The sequence below is a fragment of the Salvelinus fontinalis genome, chromosome 33 (assembly GCF_029448725.1).
Source record: "Salvelinus fontinalis isolate EN_2023a chromosome 33, ASM2944872v1, whole genome shotgun sequence".
Lineage (NCBI taxonomy): Eukaryota > Metazoa > Chordata > Actinopteri > Salmoniformes > Salmonidae > Salvelinus > Salvelinus fontinalis.
Genome location: NC_074697.1, coordinates 7841177 through 7855244, shown reverse-complemented (window position 1 = coordinate 7855244; position 14068 = coordinate 7841177). Strand labels below are relative to the sequence as shown.

At 45.0% G+C, this 14068-nt stretch overlaps 1 protein-coding gene across 1 annotated transcript in view; it reads left to right on the top strand.

Annotated features, from left to right (window-relative positions):
* Positions 1–14068, top strand: part of LOC129831704 (cGMP-dependent 3',5'-cyclic phosphodiesterase-like) — a 266102-nt gene that overhangs the window by 220410 nt on the left and 31624 nt on the right. The window contains exons 6-9 of the mRNA XM_055895082.1: positions 1806–1861; positions 2231–2290; positions 6678–6828; positions 7555–7607. Coding sequence (XP_055751057.1) covers positions 1806–1861; positions 2231–2290; positions 6678–6828; positions 7555–7607 — 320 coding nt within the window. The remainder of the gene's footprint in view (positions 1–1805; positions 1862–2230; positions 2291–6677; positions 6829–7554; positions 7608–14068) is intronic.

Below are 14068 nucleotides of genomic sequence, written 5' to 3'. Positions count from 1 at the left end.
TGTGTGTGTGTGTGTGTGTGTGTGTGTGTGTGTGTGTGTGTGTGTGTGTGTGTGTGTGTGTGTGTGTGTGTGTGTGTGTGTAAGCTTTCACACTGTCAGGTAGTGTCCCTCTGTCTCCTCTATCTCTCTCTCTCTCTCCCTCTCTCTCTATCTCCCTCTCTCTCTCTCTCTCTCAATTCAATTCAAAGGGCTTTATTGGCATGGGAAACATATGTTAACATTGCCCAAGCAAGTGAAATAGATAAAGAGTTTAAGTATAGCCAAATGGAATTTGTGGTCTCTATATTTTATCATTTCATTGAGGATACCATCAACACCACAGGCCTTTTTGGGTTGGAGGGTTTGTATTTTGACCTGTGGTTCATTCAATGTAATTGGAGAATTCAGTGGGTTCTGGTAGTCTTTAATAGTTGATTCTAAGACATTTAATTGATCATGTAGATGTTTTTAAAGTGTATGCTTTGTAATAGACTCCAAAAGAGAAGTGGTTTATGCACACATTTCCATTTTGGATAGATAACCATTGGATTCTTCAAATCCATTGAGCTCATTTCTGACGTGCTGTTCCTTCTTCTTCCGTAGTGTATTTCTGTATTGTTTTAGTGTTTCACCATAGTGAAGGCGTAGACTCAGGTTTTCTGGGTCTCTATGTTTTTGTTTGGACAGGTTTCTCGATTTCATTCTTAGGTTTTTACATTCTTCATCAAACCATTTGTCATTGTTGTTATTTTTCCTACGTTGTCTGCTTGAATATCTTTGATTTGATAGCGAATCTGAAAGGTCAAATACACTGACCTGTTAACTTCTTCGCTATTCCAGTGAAACGTTTTGTCCAGGAAGTTGTCTAGAGGGGATTTAATTCGTTGTTGTCTAATAGTTTTTTGGTAGGTTTTTCTACATTATTTTCCTTCCATCTACAGCATTTCTTTATATTGTGCAGTTCCTCTGGCTTTGACGCCTCATGATTGAGTATTGCTCTGTTCAAGTATAGTCGGATTTTGCTGTGGTCTGATAGGGGTGTCAGTAGACTGACTGTGAACGCTCTGAGAGACTCTGGGTTGAGGTCAGTGATAAAGTACTACTGACAAGAGATAGGTGTACCTACCATAGGAGTCCCCTTGAAGTCTACCATTGACTATGTACAGACCCAGTGTGCGACAGAGCTGCAGGAGTTGTGACCCGTTTTTGTTTTGTTGTCATAGTTGTGTCTAGGGGGGCATATGGGGGAGGGAATACTGTCACCTCCAGGTAGGTGTTTGTCCCCCTGTGTGCTGAGGGTGTCAGGTTCTTGTCCAGTTCTGGCATTTAGGTCGTCACAGACTAGTACATGTTCCCCGGCCTGGAAATTATTGATTTCCCCCTCCAGGATGGAGAGGCTGTCTTCATTAAAGTATGGGGATTCTAGTGGGGGGATATAGGTAGCACACAGGAGGACATTTTTCTGTGTTGAGATCATTTCCCTAATTCATTTCTTGGCAGATGTAAAATGTTCCTGTTTTGTCTAATTTAATAGAGTGGGTTAGGTCTGCTCTATACCAAATTAGCGTAGCCCCTGAGTCTCTTCCCTGTTCCACAACTGGTAGTTTGGTGGATGGGACTACCAGCCCTCTGTAACCTAGAGGGCAACCAGTTGGTCCATCTCCTCTTGATGAAGTCTGGGTTCCTGCTCTTTAGGCCAAAGACAGATGACCTCAGACCTTGTATATTCTCTCTCTCTACCTCTCTGTCTCTCTCTCTCTCTCTCTCTCTATCTGTCTCTCTCTCTGTCTCTGTCTCTCTCTCTGTTTCTCTGTCTCTCTCTCCAGCTGTGATAATTCCTCTCCTGGACCAAGATCAGGGTGTGGCCATCTCAGTCTTACTGGTGAGTGAAACACACAACCCCCCCGACCCCCCCCCCCCCACACACACACACACACTGACAGGAAGTTTATCCTTATATTAGACACTCACTATCTGTGTCACACATTACTCACTCTATATATGTGTGTGTGTGTGTGTGTGTGTGTGTGTGTGTGTGTGTGTGTGTGTGTGTGTGTGTGTGTGTGTGTGTGTGTGTGTGTGTGTGTGTGTGTGTGTGTGTGTGTGTGTGTGTGTGTGTGTGTGTGTGTGTGTGTGTGTGTGTGTGTGGTAGGTCGATGAGCTAACTTCGAAGTGGTACAGTAGGTACAGGTTTAGTAGATACACACACTTTGGTCAGATGTTTGTGTCACTGTGCTCTGCTCTGTCATAGGTGGGCTGTAAACCGCTGAGTGATCAAGACGAACAACACCTCAACACTCTGGAGAAACATGTAAAAAACACACACACAGAATAATACCCACAGAGACACCCACAGAGACACCCACAGAATAATACCCACAGAGACACCCACAGAATAATACCCACAGAGACACCCACAGAATAATACCCACAGAGACACCCACAGAATAATACCCACAGAGACACCCACAGAATAATACCCACAGAGACACCCACAGAATAATAACCACAGAGACACCCACAGAGACACCCACAGAGACACCCACAGAGACCCCCACAGAATAATACCCACAGAGACACCCACAGAATAATACCCACAGAGACACCCACAGAATAATACCCACAGAGACACCCACAGAATAATACCCACAGAGACACCCACAGAGACCCTCACAGAATAATACCCACAGAGACACCCACAGAATAATACCCACAGAGATACCCACAGAATAATACCCACAGAGACACCCACAGAATAATACCCAGAGACTCCCACAGAGACTCCCATAGAGACACCCACAGAATAATACCCAGAGATACACCCACAGAATAATACCCACAGAGACCCCCCCAGAGTAATACCCACAGAGACACACACAGAATAATACCCACAGAGACACCCACAGAATAATACCCACAGAGACACCCACAGAATAATACCCAGAGACTCCCACAGAGACTCCCATAGAGACACCCACAGAATAATACCCAGAGATACACCCACAGAATAATACCCACAGAGACCCCCCCAGAATAATACCCACAGAGACACACACAGAATAATACCCACAGAGACACCCACAGAATAATACCACAGAGACACCCACAGAATAATACCCACAGAGACACCCACAGAATAATACCCACAGAGACACCCACAGAATAATACCCACAGAGACACCCACAGAATAATACCCAGAGACACCCACAGAGACTCCCGTAGAGACACCCACAGAATAATACCCACAGAGACACCCACAGAATAATACCCAGAGACACCCACAGAATAATACCCACAGAGACACCCACAGAATAATACCCACAGAGACACCCACAGAATAATACCCACAGAGACACCCACAGAATAATACCCACAGAGACACCCACAGAATAATACCTACAGAGACACACACAGAATAATACCCACAGTGACACACATAGAATAATACCCACAGAGACACCCACAGAATAATACCCACAGAGACACACACAGAATAATACCCCCAGAGAAACCCACAGAATAATACCCACAGAGACACCCACAGAATAATACCCACAGAGACACCCACAGAATAATACCCAGAGACACACACAGAATAATACCCACAGTGACACACACAGAATAATACCCACAAAGACACACACAGAATAATACCCACAGAGACACACACAGAATAATACCCACAGAGACACACACAGAATAATACCCACAGAGACACCCACAGAATAATACCCAGAGACACCCACAGAATAATACCCAGAGACACCCACAGAATAATACCCAGAGACACCCACAGAATAATACCCAGAAACACCCACAGAATAATACCCAGAGACACCCACAGAATAATACCCACAGTGACACCCACATAATAATACCCACAGAGACACCCACAGAATAATACCCACAGAGACACCCACAGAGACACCCACAGAATAATACCCACAGAGACACCCACAGAATAATACCCAGAGACACCCACAAAATAATACCCAGAGACACCCACAGAATAATAGCCAGAGACACCCACAGAATAATACCCACAGAGACACCCACAGAGACTCCCATAGAGACACCCACAGAATAATACCCAGAGACACCCACAGAATAATACCCAGAGACACCCACAGAATAATACCCAGTGACACCCACAGAATAATACCCAGAGACACCCACAGAATAATACCCACAGAGACACCCACAGAATAATACCCACAAAGACACCCACAGAATAATACCCACAGAGACACCCACAGAATAATACCCAGAGACTTCCACAGAATAATACCCACAGAGACACCCACAGAATAATACCCACAGAGACTCCCACAGAGACACCCACAGAATAATACCCAGAGACACCCACAGAATAATACCCACAGAGACACCCACAGAGACTCTCACTGAAAAATACCCACAGAGACTCCCAAAGAGACACCCACAGAATAACACCCATAGAATAATACCCAGAGATACCCACAGAATAATACCCACAAACACATCCACAGAATAATACCCACAGAGACTCCCACAGAATAATACCCACAGAGACACCCACAGAATAATACCCACAGAGACACCCACAGAATAATACCCAGAGACACCCACAGAATAATACCCAGAGACACCCACAGAATAATACCCACAGAGACACCCACAGAATAATACCCATAAAGACTCCCACAGAATAATACCCACAGAGACACCCACAGAATAATACCCAGAGAGACTCCCACAGAGACTCCCATAGAGACTCCCACAGAATAATACCAACAGAGACACCCACAGAGAGACCCACAGAATAATACCCACAGAGACTCCCACAGAGACACCCACAGAATAATACCCACAGAGACACCCACAGAATAATACCCACAGAGACACCCACAGAGCCACCCTCAGAATAATACCCACAGAGACATCCACAGAATAATACCCACAGAGACTCCCACAGAGACACCCACAGAATAATACCCACAGAGACACCCACAGAATAATTCCCCCAGACTCCCACAGAGACACCCACAGAATTATACCCACAGAGACTCCCACAGAATAATACCCACAGAGACACCCACAGAATAATACCCACAGAGCCTCCCACAGACACCCACAGAATAATACCCACAGAGACTCCCACAGACACCCACAGAATAATACCCACAGAGACTCCCACAGAGACTCCCACAGAGACTCCCACAGAGACTCCCACAGAGACTCCCACAGAGACACCCACAGAATAATACCCACAGAGACTCCCACAGAGACTCCCATAGAGACACCCACAGAATAATACCCTCAGAGACACCCACAGAGACTCCCACAGAGACACCCACAGAATAATACCCACAGAGACTCCCACAGACTCCCACAGAATAATACCCACAGAGACTCCCACAGACACCCACAGAATAATACCCACAGAGACTCCCACAGAGACTCCCACAGAGACTCCCACAGAGACACCCACAGAATAATACCCACAGAGACTCCCACAGAGACTCCCATAGAGACACCCACAGAATAATACCCTCAGAGACACCCACAGAGACTCCCACAGAGACACCCACAGAGACACCAACAGAATAATACCCACAGAGACTCCCACAGACACCCACAGAATAATACCCACAGAGACTCCCACAGAGACTCCCACAGAGACTCCCACAGAGACTCCCACAGAATAATACCCACAGAGACTCCCACAGAATAATACCCACAGAGACTCCCACAGAGACTCCCACAGAGACTCCCACAGAGACTCCCACAGAGACTCCCACAGAGACTCCCACAGAATAATACCCAGAGACTCCCACATAGACTCCCACATAGACTCCCACAGAATAATACCCAGAGACTCCCACATAGACTCCCACATAGACTCCCAAAGAGACTCCCAAAGAGACTCCCACAGACACTCCCACAGAGACACCCACAGAATAATACCCACAGAGACTCCCACAGAGACACCCACAGAGACACCCACAGAGACTCCCACAGAGACACCCACAGAGACACCCACAGAGACTCCCAAAGAGACTCCCACAGAGACTCCCACAGAGACTCCCAAAGAGACTCCCACAGAAACTCCCACAGAGACTCCCACAGAGACTCCCACAGAGACTCCCACAGAGACACCCACAGAGACTCCCACAGAGACTCCCACAGTGACTCCCACAGACTCCCACAGACTCCCACAGAGACTCCCACAGAGACTCCCACAGAGACACCCACAGAGACTCCCACAGAGACTCCCACAGAGACTCCCACAGAGACACCCACAGAGACACCCACAGAGACTCCCACAGAGACTCCCACAGAGACTCCCACAGAGACTCCCACAGAGACACCCACAGAATAATACCCACAGAGACTCCCACAGAGACTCCCATAGAGACACCCACAGAATAATACCCTCAGAGACACCCACAGAGACTCCCACAGAGACACCCACAGAGACTCCCACAGAGACTCCCACAGAGACTCCCACATAGTCTTTGTGAAGCTGTGTGTGCAGCTCAGAAGCATTACGTCTATTGGTGTATTGAAAGGCCAGATTTTTCAATTGACTTGAATTGAACTGTTTTGTTGATCTGTTTTCTAGCTGTGTAGTAATAGGTTAGATTTTAGGCCTACAGTCCCCTGACGCGCATGTGTGTGTGTGTGTGTGTGTGTGTGTGTGTCCTTGTGTGTGTAGGCGGCTGTAGCGTGTAGGAGGGTATGGACCCTACAGTCGGCCAATCAGAAGTCTCTCGTCAGCCGGTCACCGATCCAGTCCCACAATGCACTGCTCCGGCCTGAACCCACAGACTACTGTGACCTGGACCGCAAGATTCTACAGCTGTGTGGTAATCACCTAGCAACCACACCACACAGAGACCTCTCTTGCACACACACACACGTCTCGCTTGGATGCGATAACGGTAATACAATAGACCTGTATAAATAAAAGTCTATGAATTTAGATTGGATGCATCTGTCAAAAGAGGAATAAACCTGTGAACAACAACAGTAGTGTGAAAACATGGTAAACACGGACATTTTCCAGCTTTGCTAAAACGCTGCGTAGAAACTCATGCATAATAAAACTGACGAGCTGTTCCCCAAGCTTACTGCAGTATATACTGTACACACAGACACACACTCCCTTCATTGCTCTCGTTTCTGTCTCTTCTGACCCTCCCTAACCATCCCTGGTTTATTACACATTTCCTCTCTTCATTCTTCCATGTTTCGTTTCATCTCAAACCTCTCTCTCTATATCTCTCTCTCTCTATCTCTCCATCTCTTTCAATCTCTCTCTCCCTCTCTCTCTCTCTCTCCATCTCAAACCTCTCTCTCTATCTGTCTCTCTACGTCTCTCTCTCCCTCTCTCTCTCTCTCTCTCTCTCTTTCCATCTCTCTCTCTTTCTCTCTCTATCTCTCTCTCTCTCTCTCTTTCCATCTCTTTCCATCTCTCTCGCTTTCTCTATCTCTTTCCATCTCTCTCGCTTTCTCTCTCTGTCTCTCTCTCTCTTTCCATTCTTTCCATCTCTCTCTATTTCTCTCTCTCTCTATCTCTCTCTCTCTCTCAGGTGAGCTGTATGACCTCGATGCAACTACTCTTCAGCTTAAAGTCATAAACTATGTAAGTAGTGGAGATCTCATACTACCCTGTACACATGAAGACACACACACACCATGCTGTTCCACTACAACCATTACCATGCTGTTCCACTACAACCATTACCATGCTGTTCCACTACAACCATTACCATGCTGTTCCACTATAACCATTACCATGCTGTTCCACTACAACCATTACCATGCTGTTCCATTACAACCATTACCATGCTGTTCCACTATAACCATTACCATGCTGTTCCACTACAACCATTACCATGCTGTTCCACTACAACCATTACCATGCTGTTCCACTATAACCATTACCATGCTGTTCCACTACAACCATTACCATGCTGTTCCACTACAACCATTACCATGCTGTTCCACTACAACCATTACCATGCTGTTCCACTACAACCATTACCATGCTGTTCCACAACAACCATTACCATGCTGTTCCACTACAACCATTACCATGCTGTTCCACTGCAACCATTACCATGCTGTTCCATTACAACCATTACCATGCTGTTCCACTACAACCATTACCATGCTGTTCCACTACAACCATTACCATGCTGTTCCACTACAACCATTACCATGCTGTTCCACTATAACCATTACCATGCTGTTCCACTATAACCATTACCATGATGTTCCACTACAACCATTACCATGATGTTCCACTATAACCATTACCATGCTGTTCCACTACAACCATTACCATGCTGTTCCACTACAACCATTACCATGCTGTTCCACTACAACCATTACCATGCTGTTCCACTACAACCATTACCATGCTGTTCCACTATAACCATTACCATGCTGTTCCACTACAACCATTACCATGCTGTTCCACTATAACCATTACCATGCTGTTCCACTACAACCATTACCATGCTGTTCCACAACAACCATTACCATGCTGTTCCACTACAACCATTACCATGCTGTTCCACCATTACCATGCTGTTCCATTACAACCATTACCATGCTGTTCCACTACAACCATTACCATGCTGTTCCACTACAACCATTACCATGCTCTTCCACTGCAACCATTACCATGCTGTTCCACTACAACCATTACCATGCTGTTCCACTACAACCATTACCATGCTGTTCCACCATTACCATGCTGTTCCACTACAACCATTACCATGCTGTTCCACGAGAACCATTACCATGCTGTTCCACTACAACCATTACCATGATGTTCCACTACAACCATTACCATGCTGTTCCACTATAACCATTACCATGATGTTCCACGAGAACCATTACCATGCTGTTCCACTACAACCATTACCATGCTGTTCCACTATAACCATTACCATGATGTTCCACGAGAACCATTACCATGCTGTTCCACTACAACCATTACCATGATGTTCCACGAGAACCATTACCATGCTGTTCAACTACAACCATTACCATGCTGTTCCACTACAACCATTACCATGCTGTTCCACTACAACCATTACCATGCTGTTCCACTACAACCATTACCATGCTGTTCCACTACAACCATTACCATGCTGTTCCACCATTACCATGCTGTTCCACTAGAACCATTACCATGCTGTTCCACTACAACCATTACCATGCTGTTCCACTACAACCATTACCATGCTGTTCCACTACAACCATTACCATGCTGTTCCACTATAACCATTACCATGCTGTTCCACTACAACCATTACCATGCTGTTCCACTACAACCATTACCATGCTGTTCCACTACAACCATTACCATGCTGTTCGACTACAACCATTACCATGCTGTTCCACCATTACCATGCTGTTCCACCATTACCATGCTGTTCCACTATAACCATTACCATGCTGTTCCACTACAACCATTACCATGCTGTTCGACTACAACCATTACCATGCTGTTCCACTACAACCATTACCATGCTGTTCCACTACAACCATTACCATGCTGTTCGACTACAACAATTACCATGCTGTTCCACCATTACCATGCTGTTCCACTACAACCATTACCATGCTGTTCCACCATTACCATGCTGTTCCACTACAACCATTACCGTGCTGTTCCACTACAACCATTACCATGCTGTTCCACTACAACCATTACCATGCTGTTCCACTATAACCATTACCATGCTGTTCCACTATAACCATTACCATGCTGTTCCACTACAACCATTACCATGCTGTTCCACTACAACCATTACCATGCTGTTCCACAACAACCATTACCATGCTGTTCCACTATAACCATTACCATGCTGTTCCACCATTACCATGCTGTTCCATTACAACCATTACCATGCTGTTCCACTACAACCATTACCATGCTGTTCCACTACAACCATTACCATGCTGTTCCACTATAACCATTACCATGCTGTTCCACAACAACCATTACCATGCTGTTCCACAACAACCATTACCATGCTGTTCCACTACAACCATTACCATGCTGTTCCACCATTACCATGCTGTTCCATTACAACCATTACCATGCTGTTCCATTACAACCATTACCATGCTGTTCCACTACAACCATTACCATGCTGTTCCACTACAACCATTACCATGCTGTTCCACTACAACCATTACCATGCTGTTCCACTACAACCATTACCATGCTGTTCCACTACAACCATTACCATGCTGTTCCACTATAACCATTACCATGCTGTTCCACTACAACCATTACCATGCTGTTCCACTATAACCATTACCATGCTGTTCCACTACAACCATTACCATGCTGTTCCACCATTACCATGCTGTTCCACTACAACCATTACCATGCTGTTCCACTATAACCATTACCATGCTGTTCCACTACAACCATTACCGTGCTGTTCCACTATAACCATTACCATGCTGTTCCATTACAACCATTACCATGCTGTTCCACAACAACCATTACCATGCTGTTCCACTACAACCATTACCATGCTGTTCCACCATTACCATGCTGTTCCATTACAACCATTACCATGCTGTTCCACTACAACCATTACCATGCTGTTCCACTACAACCATTACCATGCTCTTCCACTGCAACCATTACCATGCTGTTCCACTACAACCATTACCATGCTGTTCCACTACAACCATTACCATGCTGTTCCACCATTACCATGCTGTTCCACTACAACCATTACCATGCTGTTCCACGAGAACCATTACCATGCTGTTCCACTACAACCATTACCATGATGTTCCACTACAACCATTACCATGCTGTTCCACTATAACCATTACCATGATGTTCCACGAGAACCATTACCATGCTGTTCCACTACAACCATTACCATGCTGTTCCACTATAACCATTACCATGATGTTCCACGAGAACCATTACCATGCTGTTCCACTACAACCATTACCATGATGTTCCACGAGAACCATTACCATGCTGTTCAACTACAACCATTACCATGCTGTTCCACTACAACCATTACCATGCTGTTCCACTACAACCATTACCATGCTGTTCCACTACAACCATTACCATGCTGTTCCACTACAACCATTACCATGCTGTTCCACCATTACCATGCTGTTCCACTACAACCATTACCATGCTGTTCCACTACAACCATTACCATGCTGTTCCACTACAACCATTACCATGCTGTTCCACTACAACCATTACCATGCTGTTCCACTATAACCATTACCATGCTGTTCCACTACAACCATTACCATGCTGTTCCACTAAAACCATTACCATGCTGTTCCACTACAACCATTACCATGCTGTTCGACTACAACCATTACCATGCTGTTCCACCATTACCATGCTGTTCCACCATTACCATGCTGTTCCACTATAACCATTACCATGCTGTTCCACTACAACCATTACCATGCTGTTCGACTACAACCATTACCATGCTGTTCCACTACAACCATTACCATGCTGTTCCACTACAACCATTACCATGCTGTTCGACTACAACCATTACCATGCTGTTCCACCATTACCATGCTGTTCCACTACAACCATTACCATGCTGTTCCACCATTACCATGCTGTTCCACTACAACCATTACCGTGCTGTTCCACTACAACCATTACCATGCTGTTCCACTACAACCATTACCATGCTGTTCCACTATAACCATTACCATGCTGTTCCACTATAACCATTACCATGCTGTTCCACTACAACCATTACCATGCTGTTCCACTACAACCATTACCATGCTGTTCCACAACAACCATTACCATGCTGTTCCACTATAACCATTACCATGCTGTTCCACCATTACCATGCTGTTCCATTACAACCATTACCATGCTGTTCCACTACAACCATTACCATGCTGTTCCACTACAACCATTACCATGCTGTTCCACTATAACCATTACCATGCTGTTCCACAACAACCATTACCATGCTGTTCCACAACAACCATTACCATGCTGTTCCACTACAACCATTACCATGCTGTTCCACCATTACCATGCTGTTCCATTACAACCATTACCATGCTGTTCCATTACAACCATTACCATGCTGTTCCACTACAACCATTACCATGCTGTTCCACTACAACCATTACCATGCTGTTCCACTACAACCATTACCATGCTGTTCCACTACAACCATTACCATGCTGTTCCACTACAACCATTACCATGCTGTTCCACTATAACCATTACCATGCTGTTCCACTACAACCATTACCATGCTGTTCCACAATAACCATTACCATGCTGTTCCACTACAACCATTACCATGCTGTTCCACCATTACCATGCTGTTCCACTACAACCATTACCATGCTGTTCCACTATAACCATTACCATGCTGTTCCACTACAACCATTACCGTGCTGTTCCACTATAACCATTACCATGCTGTTCCATTACAACCATTACCATGCTGTTCCACTACAACCATTACCAATGCTGTTCCACTACAACCATTACCGTGCTGTTCCACTATAACCATTACCATGCTGTTCCACTATAACCATTACCATGCTGTTCCACTACAACCATTACCGTGCTGTTCCACTATAACCATTACCATGCTGTTCCACTATAACCATTACCATGCTGTTCCACTACAACCATTACCATGCTGTTCCACTACAACCATTACCATGCTGTTCCACTACAACCATTACCATGCTGTTCCACTACAACCATTACCATGCTGTTCCACTACAACCATTACCATGCTGTTCCACTATAACCATTACCATGCTGTTCCACTACAACCATTACCATGCTGTTCCACTACAACCATTACCATGCTGTTCCACTATAACAATTACCATGCTGTTCCACTACAACCATTACCATGCTGTTCCACTACAACCATTACCATGCTGTTCTATTACAACCATTACCATGCTGTTCCACTACAACCATTACCATGATGTTCCACGAGAACCATTACCATGCTGTTCCACTATAACCATTACCATGCTGTTCCACTACAACCATTACCATGCTGTTCCACTACAACCATTACCATGCTGTTCCATTATAACCATTACCATGCTGTTCCACTATAACCATTACCATGATGTTCCACTGCAACCATTACCATGCTGTTCCATTATAACCATTACCATGCTGTTCCACTACAACCATTACCATGCTGTTCCACTACAACCATTACCATGCTGTTCCACTACAACCATTACCATAATGTTCCACTACAACCATTACCATGCTCTTCCACTGCAACCATTACCATGCTGTTCCACTACAACCATTACCATGCTGTTCCACTACAACCATTACCATGCTGTTCCACTATAACCATTACCATGCTGTTCCACTACAACCATTACCATGCTGTTCCACTACAACCATTACCATGCTGTTCCACTACAACCATTACCATAATGTTCCACTACAACCATTACCATGCTATTTCACTACAACTACAAATATGGCTGTCCCACCATTACCACAAATATGGCTGTTTCACCATTACCACAAATATGGCTGTTCCATCATTACCACAACCATGGCTGTTCCACCATTACCACAACCATGGAAAACACACACACACACTGACACACAGTTTGCTGTATATAATTTGTACATGTATGTTGCATGTGCTGTTCAGTGCGTGTGTGTGTGTGTGTGTGTGTGTGTGTGTGTGTGTGTGTGTGTGTGTGTGTGTGTGTGTGTGTGTGTGTGTGTGTGTGTGTGTGTGTGTGTGTGTGTGTGTGTGTGTGTGTGTGTGTGTGTGTGTGTGTGTGTGTTAAATAGTTGCTGTTATTTCTCTCAGTGGGTAGTTGGAGGTAGTGTATCTTGCTGTTAGAGAGATGTGATTAGTAGAGTTAGAGAGATGTGATCAGCAGGGTTAGAGAGATGTGATCAGCAGGGTTAGAGAGATGTGATCAGTAGAGTTAGAGAGATGTGATCAGCAGGGTTAGAGAGATGTGATCATGAAATAATGATGCATTGATGATGTAATGTGTACGTATTATTCGTCATGCATTGATGAGGTAATGTGTAAT